The sequence below is a fragment of the Rhinoderma darwinii genome, chromosome 2, assembly GCF_050947455.1.
Source record: "Rhinoderma darwinii isolate aRhiDar2 chromosome 2, aRhiDar2.hap1, whole genome shotgun sequence".
In the NCBI taxonomy this organism is placed as follows: domain Eukaryota; kingdom Metazoa; phylum Chordata; class Amphibia; order Anura; family Rhinodermatidae; genus Rhinoderma; species Rhinoderma darwinii.
Genome location: NC_134688.1, coordinates 120,910,490 through 120,927,903, shown reverse-complemented (window position 1 = coordinate 120,927,903; position 17,414 = coordinate 120,910,490). Strand labels below are relative to the sequence as shown.

Sequence of the window (17,414 nt, the reverse complement as noted above, 5' to 3'; positions counted from 1 at the left end):
CTGTTTTGGCACCGCAAGAGCGCTTCAAACCTGACATAGTACCCAACATATATTCTAATAAAATAAGGCCCCAATATCCACTAGGTGTCCTTTGCTTTTGAGGCCGGTGCTTCAGTCTATTAGCACGATAGGGCCACATGTGGTATATTTCCTAAAACTGCAGAATCGGGGCCATAAATATTGAGTTGCATTTCTCTAGTAAAACTTTCTGTGTTACTAAAAAAATGTATTAAAAATGAATTTCTTGAACAACAAAAAAATGAAATTTGTAAATTTCACCTCTACATAGCTTTAATTCCTGTGAAACTTCTAAAGGGTTAAGAAACTTTCTAAATGCTGTTTTGAATACTTTGAGGGTGAAGTTTGTTAAATGGGGTGACTTATTGGGGGTTTCTAATATATAAGGCCCTCAAAGCCACTTCAGAACTGAACTGGCCCTTGTAAAAATAGCCTTTTGAAATTTTCTTGAAAATGTGAGAAATTGCTGCTAAAGTTCAAAGCCTTGTAACGGCCTAGAAAAAGAAAAGGATGTTCAAAAAAACGATGTCAATCTAAAGTACACATATGGGGGACGTTAATTAGCAACAGTTTTGTGTGGTATAACTGCCTGTCTTACAAGCAGATACATAAAAATTTTGAAAAATGCAACATGTTGAGGTTTTTCACAATTAAATACTACAATCTCAGAATCGCTAGGATAGGTAAAGCATTCCGAAATTATTACCACATAAAGTGAAACGTGTCAGATTTGAAAAATTACCCTCTGTCAGGACGGTCAAAAGTGGCCAAAGAGGGAAGGGGTTAATACTTTGGGAGCTGTTTAGTAGGTCTTTTATCTGGTAACTGATTATAATGGAAATTATGAGAATGATAAAATTAAGTTTATGTTGCTAGTTGCTTATACAGTGTGTGGTAGTTTGAAAAACTTTTTGTATATTTTTTTTTTTTACTTTATAATAAATGTAACTTTTTCCACTGTCTGCAGTGTAATATATTAGGGCTTCGTTCACTTAGAGTCGGAGGCTACGTTAAGATCCTCTGTCGCAGATCTGATCAAAAATGCCTGACAAGGGGGCGTGGCCTGGCTATGGCGCTGTGAGACACGTGGTGTGAGAGCTCCTGCTTCCTAACTGAATTCCAGCCCGATTAATAGCGTCTAACTTGCCTTTACATCGCTCTAGTGCGAAGGAGATTGCGTATCAGACCCAGAACACCTGCAAGAAGTGACCACAGCAGGACGAGGAGCAGTATCCCGTACTATTTTACCGACCCACTCTCCCCTGACTCTCAGACCCGGCTATCCAACATGGCGGACTGGAGTGTCTCGTCGGCTAATATGCATCCTGCTGTGTGGATTTCACCAACGCTGTCTCAGGACTTCCCTCCTCTACTTCTACGGGGTGAGTCTCCTGCCCTCTCCCCATCTGCGGAGTTGGGACCAGAGTTGTTGGCGCTTACAACGCAAATGGCGGCTATCCCCACTAAAACAGACATAGAAGACTACATTTCCCGCCTTGAGGCAGTATGCAAAACGGAGATTCGTTCCCTGAAGGAAGACATGTCTCATTTACAGGCTAGTGTAGGGGTTATAGACACGAAAACATGAGCTCCGGCAACAACAGGACTCACAGTAACTCTTATTAGATCAGCACTCTTCACATATTCAATTGCTGTTTGATATGGCTGACGATGCAGAAAACAGAAATAGGAGGTAGTCAAGTAGCCACCGGACCCCAAGATCTTATACCCACATTAACTGGTATATTTAATATACTTCTGGTTAAGGCTGCTGATTCCCCATTGGAGATTGACAGGGCCCACCGCACCCTTGGTCCACGGAGCACAGATCTCACCAGACCACGTGATGTGGTTTGCAGAGTCCATTTTTTCCAAGTTAAAGAAAGTATCATGCGCCAAGCCCGCAATAAAGGTGTTCTGGACTTTGATGGAGCTCCTGTACAGCTTTTGGCAGATTTCTCACGTACTACATTGGCTACGGAGGGCGAAGAAAGTATCATGCGCCTTACCGACCCTAGATGCAACAGAGACCTCTTTCTTGAGTGGGGATTTCTCCTTATCGGAAGTAGTAGTTAAGTCTTCTCCAGCTGGTAAAAGCCCAGGTCCGGATGGATTTCCGACATCTTTCTACAAAGACTTTCTTCCACAGCTCCTTCCGTTTATGACCAATGTCTTTAATTCAGTGTCTACCTCGACCACGTTCACCCCACAAACTCTGATGGCAACTATTACTGTCACCCCAAAGCCAGGAAAGGAACCCTCTATTTGTTCTAATTTTTGCCCAATATCATTGATAAATGTGGATGTTAAATATTATTCAAAAGCTATTTCTAATAGGTTAGTCCCCCGGGTTATACATTTTGTTTAGACAGGATTTGTCCTTCGTAGAGAGGCTCGAGACAATACTAATAAGACCATCTTATTGATGTCATATGTAAGGAAAATGTTGATCCCTATGTGTTTAGTGTCCGTAGATGCAGAGAAGGCTTTTTATCGTGTTCATTGGACGTTCTTGCCGTCTGCCCTTCATCAGTTGGGGATTGGCCCCATAATGCTAGAACGGATCCTTTCTCTCTATCAGAAGCCTACGGCTAGGGTAAGGGTTAATGGTGTGCTCTCTTCCTCCTTACCGATAGCGAATGGTACTAGACAGGGTTGTCATCACAATGGAACATTTACCTACAGCTATACGTAATTATCCAGATATCTCTGGGATTAGGATGGGACAGGCTCACCATAAACTGGCTCTATACTCTGATGAACTCTTATTCTTTGTTACGAACTCTACTATTTCTTTACTAGTCGTCCTACGCGAGTTCGAGAGGTTTGGCCAAGTAAGCAATTTTAAAGTGAATTATATGTAATCGGAAACCCTAAACATCTCCCTACCTATTGCTCTGCTGGATTGCCTAAAAAAATTCCTTCTCATTTTAATGGCAATCGTGCTCTATTAAATATTTAGGGGTCCAGATTCCAGGGGATTTGGTGGACCTATATTCTCTTAATATTCCTCCACTACTCCAACGTACTCTCAAAGACTAACAATCCTATGACCAAATCCATCTCTCCTGGTTTGGCCGTATGAACGCCATCAAAATGGATATTGTACCACTTCCTATTTTTATTTCAGCCAGTCCCTGTTCTTATTCCAGGGACGTTCTTTAAGAGTATTTAAGGTGCCATTAACAGATTTGTTTGGGGCACTCTGAGGCCACGCCTCAATAAGAAAGCTTTGTCTCGTCCAAAGTTAAAAGGGGGTGCTGGACTTCCTGATCTTCTCTTATACCATCAATGCGAATTGTGGTCTGGTTTCACAGTAGTTCTAACAAACTATGTGTTTTGATTGAACAGACCATTGCCGCAATTTCCCTCAGGTCTTTAACATGGATTCTGCCTGATTATAGACCGGCCCTTTCTACTTTCCCAGTACTTAACAAACACTTCCTCACTCTCTGGGATAGACTTTTAGTCCGAAAAGGCCTATCGCATAGACCCGGGCTTCTTAGCCCCCTCTTTGACAATCCGGAATTTCTACCAGCTGTACGTAAGAATAATTTTTTGATCTGGTCCTCCTGCTGACACTCTGTTATGTCAGGTCTTGTCGGATGACGGACGGCTACTCTCTTTTTCTGAGCTGTGTGGCACTTGTCCTGGGAGGACTCTTTCTTGGTTTGAATATGCTCATTTATCCACATTTCTACGTTCTCCCTTACCTGAAGGACTTCAATTGATAACAAATGCCAATTTTGAATCCATATTACTCCAATCGTCTGTACCTGGCCGAGTCATATCCACAATATATTCCCTCCTATTGGAAGCCTCGGCAGACCAGCCTCCTGCATAAGTTCGTGCTTGGGAACGTGTACTTGGGGGGTTAGTCTGTCAACGGCGGATTGGGACCGCATTTTTCTACTGACACAAAATGCCGGTGGCATGTCATGCTCAAGAAAAGAATTTCAAGATTCTGACTAGGTGGTGTTGCTGCCCTCAAATCTTACACAAAATGTATCCTGATGTGTCTGACATTTGTTGGCGTTGCGGCATGGAGACCGTAACGATGCTACATATTTGGTGGTCATGTTCAGTTTTACAGACCTTCTGGAAGGCTGTATTTGATATTTATGCCTTGGTTGAGAGATCTCCCATGGCACCCACTCCACAGATTGCTCTATTATCTCTTATCCCTGGCCCCATTAGCTGTGATAAAAAAGGGGACTTTTTTGACACTTCCTGACTTTGGCTCGAACTGTCATACCGAGACATTGGAAGTCTACGGAGGCCCCCACGATCAATGAATGGGTGGTTGAGTTAGACCTTCTCCATGGAATTGAATATTTGATGGCGTAAGATAGAGACCACTCCGCTCGAAATATGCTTCTTTGGCATGCATGGTCCTCCTTTACATTGGTTCCACAGTTTGCTACCTGGTTGGGCTGAAATTAACCATGTCCATTTTCTGACATACGCACTGTTCTCTGGGTTGAGACTTCCATCTGGTATTGGAATGGCTTTTCTCATTTCCTGTATCGTTTCATTCTTCCATACCCCCTCACATTTTTATGTTTTGTTTCCTTCTCTCTTTCATTTTAATTTCCTTCTATTTTATTTTATTTTTCTTAATCCTATATTCCTATCCCATTCTTTCTTTTACATATTTTTTGATACCTTACACATTTTTGCCCCGTGCTTCCTTTATAATGTGCCATTTATGTGTGCTGATTTATACGCTGCATTGTATTTGCTACTCTTTTTCTTGAGTATTTGTACTTGTTTTGCTATTGTCTTTATATATCTTGATATGTGCATCTTTTGTATTTGAAAACTTGCAAATAAAAATCTGATTATGAAAAAATAAAAGAAATGCCTGACAAAATTACGGATACCATGGTGGAAAACCGACCGAACCCATTAAAGCTAATTGGGTATCCCATCACGCCCCGTTCGTGTCCGGCATGAATGGATCCGGCTTCCCTGGTATTTTAGTTGTTCTGTTTCTATGACGGAGCAGAACACTGAATGCAGATGTGAACGAAGCCTAAAGGGAAACGGGCAACAAACTGATATATGGATTGCAAATATCTGATGTATGATCCTTTGTGGACCAGAAAAGCAAGATATTGTGAATGTAGCCTTAGTCAGCATATTCTAAGATCTTGCAAATCTACAAACTATTCAGTTTATTTACAAATTTCTTAAGAGGCTCTGTCACCAGATTTTGCAACCCCTATCTCCTATTGCAGCAGATCGGCGCTGCAATGGAGATAAGAGTAACGTTTTTTTTTTTTTAAAACAAGCATTTTTGGCCAAGTTATGACCGTTTTTATATTTATGTAAATGAGGCTTTCTAAAGTACAACTGGGCGTGTTTAAAGTAAAAGTCCAACTGGGCGTGTATTGTGTTCGTTACATCGGGGCGTTTTTACTTCTTTTACTAGCTGGGCGTTGTGTATAGAAGTATCATCCACTTCTCTTCACAACGCCCAGCTTCTGGCAGTGCACAGACACAGCGTGTTCTCGAGAGATCACGCTGTGACGTCACTCACTTCCTGCTCCAGGTCCTGCATCGTGTCGGACGAGCGAGGACACATCGGCACCAGAGGCTACAGTTGATTCTGCAGCAGCATCAGCGTTTGCAGGTAAGTAGCTTACCTGCTTACTTACCTGCAAACGCCGATGCTGCTGCAGAATCAAATGTAGCCTCTGGTGCCGATGTGTCCTCGCTGGTCCGACACGATGCAGGACCTGGGGCAGGAAGTGAGTGACGTCACAGCATGATCTCTCGAGAACACGGCTGTGTCTGCACTGCCAGAAGCTGGGCGTTCTGAAGAGAAGTGGATGATACTTCTCGTCAGAACGCCCAGCTAGTAAAAGAAGTAAAAACACCCAGATGTACATACACAATACACGCCCAGTTGTACTTTTACTTTAAACACGCCCAGTTGTACTTTAGAAAGCCTCGTTTACATAAATATAAAAATGGTCATAACTTGGCCAAAAATGCTCGTTTTTAAAATAAACAAAACGTTACTCTTATCTCCATTGCAGCGCCAATCTGCTGCAATAGGAGATAGGGGTTGCAAAATCTGGTGACAGAGCCTCTTTATACTGACTAATAGTACACATTTTAGTATGTATTTTAATCCACATTTCCTCATTCCTTTAGGTAAAAAATATATATGTCTCTAGCTTTGTTGACTTTCTGGACTCTGCTGGGATTTTCTGTGTTGATGGGCTCCCAAAGGTATGTTAATAACTGTTTTGTTACCGATTTTTTTGTTATTTGTTCATTGTTGCTAATTATGGTTTTGAACTTTCTAAGACAGTGGTAATTAGCTGCCTCCTCAGACAGGCTTTGATGGCATGCGGGTCATATATTTGTATGAGATGCAGCGCTGAAGATTTAAACCCCTTAAAGAGGTTTTCCTATCACACATTTATAGCATCCTACATCAGGCACTTCGAGAATAGGGGTGCGCGATCCCCTGTTGCCAACTTAGTCACTTCATTGAAGAGATAAAGAAATGACTGAGTAAGAATGGAGGCTAACCATGGGACTCTACTGACCCAGAGAAAGGGTGTGCCCCTTTCACTGGGATCCGAAGGGTTCCAGTGGTTGGACACTCTCTGATCACGCGTTTGTGCCGTTACCCAATTGATATACATTAAATTTGTGTGGTCGGAAAACCCCCTTAAAGCGTACCCAACTTTTCAGGTGACTAAGCTGTCATATGTGTGTACATGAGGAATAAGTCTATTTTTGGCCATTATATGACCTGTATTCTACATTTTTTTTAGCAGTTTCCCCCTCTACATGGCCTATCTCTAATTCTCATTTTCCTCTGATCTAGTGAGCAGAGCCTAACTGCACCGCCTGAAAGAACGATTAAGAAATTGTTTATTAATTGTATTCGTTAAAAATGTGGCTCAACCACCCACTAATACCAGAACCAGGCATAAGCAAGTGATTTGCGACAAGAAAAGCGTCCAGAGTGAATGATGTCTCTCTAGCACCCAGAGACCAACTTTCCCTGCTTGTAATAAATATTTCGCTATATCCTTGCCATTAAATTACGATCTATCCAGATCCTACGCGTTTCAGCATCACCATCAAAGTGATGCCTCCTCAGGGATTCCTAGATATAGATTCTTAAATTGTTAAAATGTTTGAACACTGGATAGCACTGTTCATGTACTGATTATAGCCTCCAGACGCGTGTTCGACTCTGATACACTGGCCGCACACGCGCCGGAGAAACTACAGGCTTATACGGTTGAGAGCCCGCCCTCCAAAAGTCGTCACCGGGGCGAACCGCCAATCCGCATTGCACACGACACACTGTGACGTGCCGGAGGCGGCGCCCCTCGGTCCTAGCAACCAATGAGGGTTCCTGGACGACCAACGCGTCCATAGTAACTAGAGGACGCTAGACGCGGCTCTTGCACTGTCCATCGACATCAAACAGCAATATGGATAGTGATCGAGTATCCCTACTGTCACACACAAACAGGGCAGTATGGAATCAGAGGGAGGTGTAAACTGTCACGGGAGCCGTCTCAATCAGAGGCTAGCTCCCGGTCATCACACACGCAGCATCGCTGCGTACCGTGACTAAATTAGCCAGGGGTCTCAGATAGGTGCGGGCAATGCCCTGAATATCGCAGATAAGGTTCACTATATATGAAGCACAAATGAACAGGGACCGGGATAAAACTACAATAATGTCCCGTCCCGGCCCCTTACCACATAGGGCAGGACAAGAAGGGCGCCAGGCGGAGCTATACGCCTATCCAGAGACGGTCCCATATGAAACCACGTCCCATATAAATGTCATATGGGTTACCAGATAACAATACTGATGCCAAATTTAAGGGAGTATACAGGGTCAGCGAAAGGACATCTAGCCCGCGATAAAAATTGCGATAAAAATCGCGATACAATCGCACTGTGTGACTAGAGAAAGCAGGAGTATGAGATTTGTTCATTAAGGCCATGGGGGTTTATGGTCTGCATTCTAAATATCCATTCTGCCTCTTTTTGTAATATTTTCTTGTCCAGGTCCCCACCTCTCAGGAGGGGTCTAACATGTTCGATTCCCTGAAAACCAAGAGCAGTAACATCCCCATCATGGCAAGACCACACGTGTCTCGATACCGGGATGTCCACTTTCCTTCTGACATCCCCAATGTGGTCACGGATCCTTCTCCTAAACTCCCTTCTAGTTTTACCCACGTATTGTAGGCCACATCTACAGGTGATCATGTAGACAATGCCCTTCGTTTTGCAGTTTATGAATGACCTGTTATCGAAGGTTTTTCCGGTTTTGGTACTCGTGAAATTCCTACTACATAGAATGGACACCCATGCTTTACATGTTCCGCATCTGTACGTCCCTTTGACGCTATTATCCAGCCAGGTACTGCATTGTGCCTGCGGTTGTAGGTGGCTATGGACCAATCGATCCCTTAGATTGCGTCCCCTCCTGTATGTAATCAGCGGGGAATCCCCCACCAGGTCCCCCACATCAGGATCTGCCTTAAGGATGCCCTAAAAGCGTTTGAGGACTTCCCTTACCTCTCTACTGGCAGAGTCAAAGGTGCCTATGACCCTAATTGGTTCTTCCTCCGTTTTGTTCGGTTTGGGGTTCAGGAGATCGTTTCTGTTACACCCCAGTGCGTTCTGATATGCCCCTCTCAACACATCCCTGGGGTATCCCCTCTGTCTGAATCTGTTCTCAAGATCACGTGCAGATACCCTAAAATCCGCGATGGCTGAGCAATTTCTCCGTGCCCTAAGATATTGGCCCTTCGGTATTCCTCTCTTCAGGTTTAATGGGTGCCAGCTTTCCCACCGCAGTAGACTATTAGTTGCAGTCTTTTTGCGGTACATATTCGTCTGTAACACCCCTGTGTTTGTCTTGGAGATCATAATGTCCAGGAATGTAATTTTAGTGTCTTGAATTTCAGATGTAAAATAGAGACCTAATTCATTGGCATTCAAGATCTCCACAAACTCCTGAAAGTCCCTCCTGGTCCCTGTCCACAGGATCAAGACGTCATCTATAAATCTAATCCAAAGCAAGACAAATGATGACCATTTATCCATCAGGTCACTGAACACAACCTCTTTTTCCCACCACCCCAGGTACAAGTTGGCAAAGGTGGGGGCACAAGGGCTGCCCATAGCCACTCCTCTGAGCTGATGGTAGATCTTCTGATCAAATAAAAAGAAGTTGTGTTCTAGGATAAATCTTAACAGTTCAATGACGAATTTATTATGGGCCTGATATTGTACCCCTTTATCCATTAGAAAATATTCGATAGCTCTACATCCCTGATTATGTGGGATGGAGCTATATAGGGACTCCACATCCAACGATGCCAGCAGTACATCACCGTCGCAGCGTATACCCTCCAGTCTTCTCAGCACATCCATGGTGTCCCTCACATATGATGGCAGGGACACCACGAATGGCCTAAGGACCTGATCAAGGTACAGGCTAGCATTCTGCGTAAGGCTGTCAATTCCAGATACAATGAGGCGATGTTTATCGCGGGCTATATGTCCTTTCGCTGACCCTGTATACTCCCTTAAATTTGGCATCGGTATTGTTATCTGGTAACCCATATGACATTTATATGGGACGTGGTTTCATATGGGACCGTCTCTGGATAGGCGTATAGCTCCGCCTGGCGCCCTTCTTGTCCTGCTCTATGTGGTAAGGGGCCGGGACGGGACATTATTGTAGTTTTATCCCGGTCCCTGTTCATTTGTGCTTCATATATAGTGAACCTTATCTGCGATATTCAGGGCATTGCCCGCACCTATCTGAGACCCCTGGCTAATTTAGTGACGGTACGCAGCGATGCTGCGTGTGTGATGACCGGGAGCTAGCCTCTGATTGAGACGGCTCCCGTGACAGTTTACACCTCCCTCTGATTCCATACTGCCCTGTTTGTGTGTGACAGTAGGGATACTCGATCACTATCCATATTGCTGTTTGATGTCGATGGACAGTGCAGGAGCCGCGTCTAGCGTCCTCTAGTTACTATGGACGCGTTGGTCGTCCAGGAACCCTCATTGGTTGCTAGGACCGAGGGGCGCCGCCTCCCGCACGTCACAGTGTGTCGTGTGCAATGCGGATTGACGGTTCGCCCCGGTGACGACTTTTGGAGGGCGGGCTCTCAACCGTATAAGCCTGTAGTTTCTCCGGCGCGTGTGCGGCCAGTGTATCAGAGTCGTACACGCGTCTGGAGGCTATAATCCGCACATGAACAGTGCTATCCAGTGTTCAAACATTTTAACAATTTAAGAATCTATATCTAGGAAACCCTGAGGAGGCATCACTTTGATGGTGATGCTGAAACGCGTAGGATCTGGATAGATCGTAATTTAATGGCAAGGATATAGCGAAATATTTATTACAAGCAGGGAAAGTTGGTCTCTGGGTGCTAGAGAGACATCATTCACTCTGGACGCTTTTCTTGTCGCAAATCACTTGCTTATGCCTGGTTCTGGTATTAGTGGCTGGTTGAGCCACATTTTTACCTAATACAATTAATAAACAATTTCTTAATCGTTCTTTCAGGCGGTGAATTTAATTTAATATTGGAACGACATTCTTTACCAATTTTACAGTGAATCGCAGAGCCTAACTGCTATCATGTCTGCCATACAATCTATACAGAGAAGAGCAGAATCCTGCTCTCCTATCTCTATTGCATATATTGAAGCTGCAACAGCATGGAAAAGAATATACTGCAATAATCAATAGTGTAGCTGAGAATCCAGCACTGGGGCAACATATAAGTCTTACCAGTATCTTGTGTGCCTCTCTCTCACGCTCTCTTTCTCCCACACACAGCAGGGGTGGACAGCTGATTATAGGAAGGGAGACACCTAGTAAATTACAATGTTTATCTATATCGGATATACTATTATTTTGGCATAAGTTGTTTGAAAAGTTAGTGTCCATTTAATGACTGCCCATAGTCTCTTCACACTGGATTATTAATGTAATGCACTACTTTTAAGAGCACCAAAAACACCTGCATAAATGACTTTGCTGCTACAGGTCAAATGCCAGCTGTCCGTAAGACACCCAAATGAAAAAAACAGCAGCTGCCTCTTCCATTGCTATGTAAACAATGCTCATTGATGTACATAATACAGAAAGAATCTCATGTTCACAAGCTGCCCCTCACTGTATCAGAGCTGTAGGATAATATACTGCTGTGTAGTACACGACTGGGAGTATGTCTCCTCCTTTGCCCCAGATGTTCCGCAAAATATGTATTTAATAGAGTATATAAAAATATTTTGGCAGGTACGAACACTTGGAAGTAATACTGTAAAGCACAGCTGACACCCACTGCAAGTGGTGCGGGCACAACTCCTATTCCCTCACCTTCCCCTTTCTGAACCTTTACGGCACTTTCCGCTGGATACATACAGTACATCAGCTCTGTAAATGTAAGGCGGATGTTGCCAAGGAGTTATAGCAAAAGTCCACCATCAGCTGATATTTACTACATAAAATTCTAAATTCTGACAGCATGGCCTAAGAATCTAACCACCAACTGCCAATAACAACCCATAGGAACAGAGGCTGAGAAACTGGCAGTTTGTTGTAATAGCTACTGCTACAAAAAAAACAATATATGTCACATAGGTAATTGCAGTTTTTGTTAAAATTGAGGTCTAGGGGTGGAAAACTTCATTAAAAATCTGCCGCGCCAAGAGCAAAATTAAAGAAAAAAATAACCCCTTTATTACATAAAATATAATAAAGGTAACACATAACTTGTACCGCAAAGGAAAAGTTGTAGTAATAAAAATAAAAAACACAAAAAAAGTCAGGAAAAAAAGTTGTGACTCCCAGAATGCAAAATACAACTTGTGCGACTAAAAAAAACTCCCCTGATAGAGCTACTTCAATAGGAAATTAATTAAAGTGTAGCTAAACGTTTGACAAACTTCTGACATGTCATAGTGACATGTCAGAAGTTGGGATTGGTGGGGGTCCGAGCACTGAGACCCCCACCAATCGCTAGAACGAAGCAGCTGAAGCGCTCGTGTGAGCGCTCAGCCGCTTCGTGTCTTTTCAGCTTTTTCCGGAAATAAGTGTATCGTGTACGGACTCAATAGAAAGTCTATGATCCCGTACTCCGATACATTTATTTCCGGAAAGAGCCGAACCGACACGAAGCGGCAGCTGCTTCGTTCTAGCGATTGGTGGGGGTTTCGGTGCTCGGACCCCCACCAATCCAAACTTCTGACATGTCACTATGACATGTCAGATGTTATTCAAACGTTTAGCTACACTTTAATTTATGGATTTCAAAATGTGATGATTAAAAAAACCAAACCGCTATATCCTGAATGCCCAAAATAAACTGCTTCCTTAAAGGTAATGTGTCGCTAGAATTTTTTTTTATTTTTTTTTAGTTAAACAGTTAGTGTATAAATGATTAAACATTGTTCTAATTTTTTTAATTTTTTCACGAGTCAGGAAATATTATAAATTGGATTCTAATTTATAACATTTCCCAGTGCTGGTCACTAGATGGAGCAATTCCCAAAATTGCAGCATTGGCATGTGGTAAACCAACCACATTGCTTTATGCTGCAAAATTTTAGAAAACACACTCGCTCTAGTGAGCTCACAGAATCCCCCCTCCCTTATCCTGGCTAGTGCCAGGAGAAAGGAGGGGATTGAACGGTCAAGCCTCCTACACTTTGTGTTGCCATTTTTTGAGCTAACACACAGTGTAGTAGGTTTACATACAGTAGTAATCACACACTAAAACACGTACATACACAGAAATAACTTACCTGCCGCCGCTCCCTCCGGTCCATATGCTCCGTCTGCTCCCTCCGCTCCAAGTGCTTGCATTAGAACACAAGTCCGGAAGCCGCGACCGGAAGTAGTAATCTTACTGTCCGGCCGCGGCTTACGGTCCACAAGAAAATGGCGCCGGACGTCGCTCGGCCGAAGACCTTCCATTTGGACTGTGTGGGAGCAGCGCATGCGCCGTTCCCACACCGACGGCGTACGCTATAGTGAATGGAACGGCTCCTGTTCGCATTCTCTATGGGGCTGTATGTGCCGTATTCCATGTCTGTATGTGTCGTTAATCGACACATACAGAGATGAAAAAAAAAATGGCAGCCCCCATAGACAAGAAAAAGTGCAAAAATAAAAAAAGTAAAACACAAACACACAAATAAATAAAACATTTTTTAATAAAACACTAAAAGCAAATTGATATTAAAAAAAATTTGCCGCGACACCCTTCCTTTAAGGGGTTAATACACACTGTGTTAGAATAAGTATGGAAGCTGTATCTTAATCTCTGAACATCTCTAGTATTTCTTTTAATTCACTTTTTTTTTTATTATAATTTTTGGATATATTGATGTTTTAGAAAACTTAAACTTGTCTGTAAATGTCTAAATTAATCAGTTCCTGTAAGTCATAGTTCTAGCTAGGACTTTTCTTTCTAGCTGTTGTCTGATATAGTTTTTCAGGTCAAGATTAGCTGGATCTACTACTGTGGAAGGGATGTGGAAAGGGTGGAAACCAGGGTGGGGAAATACATATGAGTAGCATTGTTAGAACTTGTCAGAACTGAGTATGCTAGCTGCTAGGATCAAACTAGTCTTCCTTCACATGAATTTATGCTGTTACTTAAAGGGAATGAGTCACCAGAAAATGACCTATTGTTTAGCCCTTTCAGGACCAGACTAACTTTTGTTTCTATGCTTTTGTTTTTTCCTCCCTGCCTTCAAAAAGTCATAACTTTTTTTCTTTTTTCACTCACACAGTCATATAAAGGCTTAATTTTTACGGGACAAATTGTACTTTCTGATGGTACTATTTAATATTATGTGTGATGTGCTGGGAGAAAAAATTCAGAATAGGGTGGAATTGGGAAAAAACAGCAGTTCCACCATTTACTTGTTCACTGTACCGTGAAAATGTCACATTACCTTTATTCTGCGGGTCAGTACGATCATAGTAATACCAAATTTATATCATTTTTGTTGTTTTAGTACCTTTAAAAAAATGTAAAAGTTTAAAATAAACTTTTTTTTTTTTTGCATTGTGATTGTGACCTTCGTAACTTTTTTATATTTCTGTGTACAGAGCTGTGTAAGGCCTCTTTTTGTGCTTGGAAAGATGTCGTTTTTATTAATATCATTTTGGGGAATGTCTGGCATTTTGATCACTTTTTGTTACATTTTTTGGGGGGCTGAAGTGGCAAAAAAAACCTGCGATTTGGCTATTTTTTACCTTTTCCCGCTACGACGTTCACCATATTGGAAATATTATTTTCGATTTTTATAGTTCGGGCATTTTCAGCCATGGGGATACCTAATATGTTTGTTTATTTTTGTTTATTTTTATATGTGATCTAGGGAAAGGGGGGGGGGGTGATTAAAATTTTTATGTGTTTTTTGTATGACTTTTTTTTAGCCCCCGAGGGGACAGCTTGAACCTGTGATGTCACAATATTGCATTATATGGCAAAATTAGTGCATTGCTATTGAGACGGGCAGTCACAATAGTGATCTTCTTATAGCAGGGCTGGGGGCGTTCAAAAGGCTCCAAGCTGCTATAGGAATACAGCGGCTTCCGCGATCTCACCGTGCATGAAGGGGCAGTAAAAACCCCTCAGATACCGGTGGCAACACCTGACACCGGCATCTGAGGGGTTAAATGCTTACGATCAGAAATGTTTCTGATCGCAAGCATTGCCGCTGGGTCCCTTCTGTGCAACACAGCAGAGACCCGACGGCTATGGCGCCCACTCGGCTCCTTAGCAGGTGCCATTTTTAAAGACCCTTCCCGACGTAAATAGGCATAATGGCAGCGGGAAAGGGTTAAATCAAGTTTTTAAGTTAAACACATTTATAAGAATTTTTAGTGATTTTGTCAGTCTATATTAAAAAAAAATTCACGCTGGCCACTGAGCCTCACAATAGACAGACACTTTCTGCTCTGTAGAGATCACTTCTCAACAGACTAGGGTTGCACTATGCATCGAAGCTTAGATACTGTTTCGATACTGTCCACCCTAAAACGGTTCAATACCGTTAATTCCTATATTGGGCCACACAGCTTAGTATAGTAACATATGAATGTTGTTAGAGTGGGTCTGCGGCTGTGTAATACAGACATTGCCCTGCTCCTGGGTCCTGACACGTGCGCGCACACGGTCAGCCCTGGCCGCATCACCTCATGCTGACTGTGTGCCCGCACGCACTTATTGTCAGGAGCAGGGCAATGGCCGTATTATACAGCCGCAGCCCCGCTCTAACGGCAGAGATCAGAGAAGCCTCTCATCTCCGTCGCTATTCCCCTGAATGCTGCAATCAAAGCTGACCACGGCATTCAGGGGGTAAATGAGAAGGGGGATGCCCTTTGGATCGCGTCACAGGGAATCCCAATAGAAACCAACTCATCCCGCAAAAATTAAGCCACTTACAACACTAAAATAAAAAATAGTTATGGCTCTTGGAAGCCGGGGAATGAAACACAAAAAATAGCTTAGTCCTGAAAGGAGTAACCCCTTAATGACAAGGCCTGAAAAGGCCTTAAAGGGGGTTTCCCATAATCATTATCACCTATCCACAGGACAGGTGATAAATTTCTGATCTGATAGGACACCCACCGATCCCAAGAACGTGCTTACCTTGCTGTTCTTTGGTGCCCCATAGTAATGGAGCGGTAGTGCGCATGCTCGACCACCGCTCCATTAATTTCTATGGGGCTGTCGAGCGCTATCTTCAGCAGCCCCATAGAAACTTAGTAGCCTCCCCGGTCTTCACCCTTTAACACCGTACGGGACCTGGACTTCGCTGTGGGGAGACTGCCAGGTCGCTACCTCTTGAGGTGGTCCAGGTGTGAGTAGCGGCTGGCCCAGTGGACCAGGATAAAACAGTATAGCACACCGAGCGTACTGGCACTGGCAGATGGTACATTGGCAGATGAATGCGGATCCGACAACACAGTTTGTAATAGGCAGGAAGCTTTAGGCTATGTGCACGGTCCGTGATTACGGCACCGACAGCCAGAGGAGTGTCATCTGCTGGCCATCCGCAAGCACGGACCGTGCACACACAAGATGCACATTGACTCTAAGGAGTCCAGACCGCAAATGCGGCCTGTAAAATGACTTGTCCTATTTTTTGCGGTCAGGGCTCCCGGACAATCCACGGTCGTCTGCATTAGCCCATAAGATAGGTGTCCTATACCATCCGTAATGCATGGTCGTGTGTATGAGGCCTTAGGCTTGTCACAGATAGTTGGGCACAAACTGGCAGTAGACAGCGGGATGCAGACTAAAGGCGGATGACAGGATACGAACGGATAGCAGGCAGCAGGAGGCCAACTAGAAGCGTGCAGCTGGATGTAGGCTGTTAGCGGATAGCTTAAAGAGGCTCTGTCACCAGATTATAAATGCCCTATCTCCTACATAATCTGATCGGCGCTGGAATGTAGATAACAGCAGTGGTTTTTATTTTGAAAAACGATCATTTTTTAGCAAGTTATGAGCAATTTTAGATTTAGTTTCTTAATGCCCAACTGGGCGTGTTTTTACTTTTGACCAAGTGGGTGTTGTGAAGAAGTGTATGAGGCTGACCAATCAGTGACCAATCAGTGTCCTACACTTCTCATTGTTCCAGCCCAGCATGATCCACAGCACAGTGAGATTGTGCAGTGAAAGAAGCTGGGCTGGAACAATGAGAAGTGCAGGACACTGATTGGTCAGCCTCATACACTTCTTTACAACACCCACTTGGTCAAAAGTAAAAACACGCCCAGTTGGGCATTCAGAAACTAAATCTAAAATTGCTCATAACTTGCTAAAAAAATTATCGTTTTTCAAAATAAAAACCACTGCTGTTATCTACATTCCAGCGCCGATCAGATTATGTAGGAGATAGAGCATTTATAATCTGGTGACAGAGCCTCTAACACCGGTGTAGACTGGAATCTGATTCAAACCAGAACCTTTGCAGGATACAACTCCGTTGCACCAAAGTTCAGGCACCAGGTAAAAGGTGGAGGTGGCTTAAATAGTCAGGGATTGGATGAGGAGATTTTGAATTGTGCATGCGCTGGCTCTTTTAAGAGGCGGCTGGAGCGTGCGCGATCACTAGGAACCATGCAGCTGCGAGCAGGAGTAGGTACACACAGGAGACGAGGGGCGGCCAGGATGGACAGAAGGACCAGGCTGCCAGGGTGAACAGAAGGTATGAGACCCGGCAACGGGGTTTGCTCGAAGAAGCGGCACCGGCCGCCGGCGTTACAAGACTTAACCCCTTGACGCACCATGACGTGCCGGTACGTCATTTTGCAGGGGGAGATGTATGGAGCAGGCCCACGTTCT

The 17,414-nt window shown here is 43.6% G+C and overlaps 1 protein-coding gene across 1 annotated transcript in view; it reads left to right on the top strand.

The window, feature by feature from the left end:
- The window catches only part of RB1 (RB transcriptional corepressor 1), a 292,199-nt gene that overhangs the window by 86,835 nt on the left and 187,950 nt on the right, over nucleotides 1-17,414 (top strand). The window contains exon 9 of the mRNA XM_075852244.1: nucleotides 6,181-6,258. Within this exon, the coding sequence (XP_075708359.1) occupies nucleotides 6,181-6,258 (78 nt within the window). The remainder of the gene's footprint in view (nucleotides 1-6,180; nucleotides 6,259-17,414) is intronic.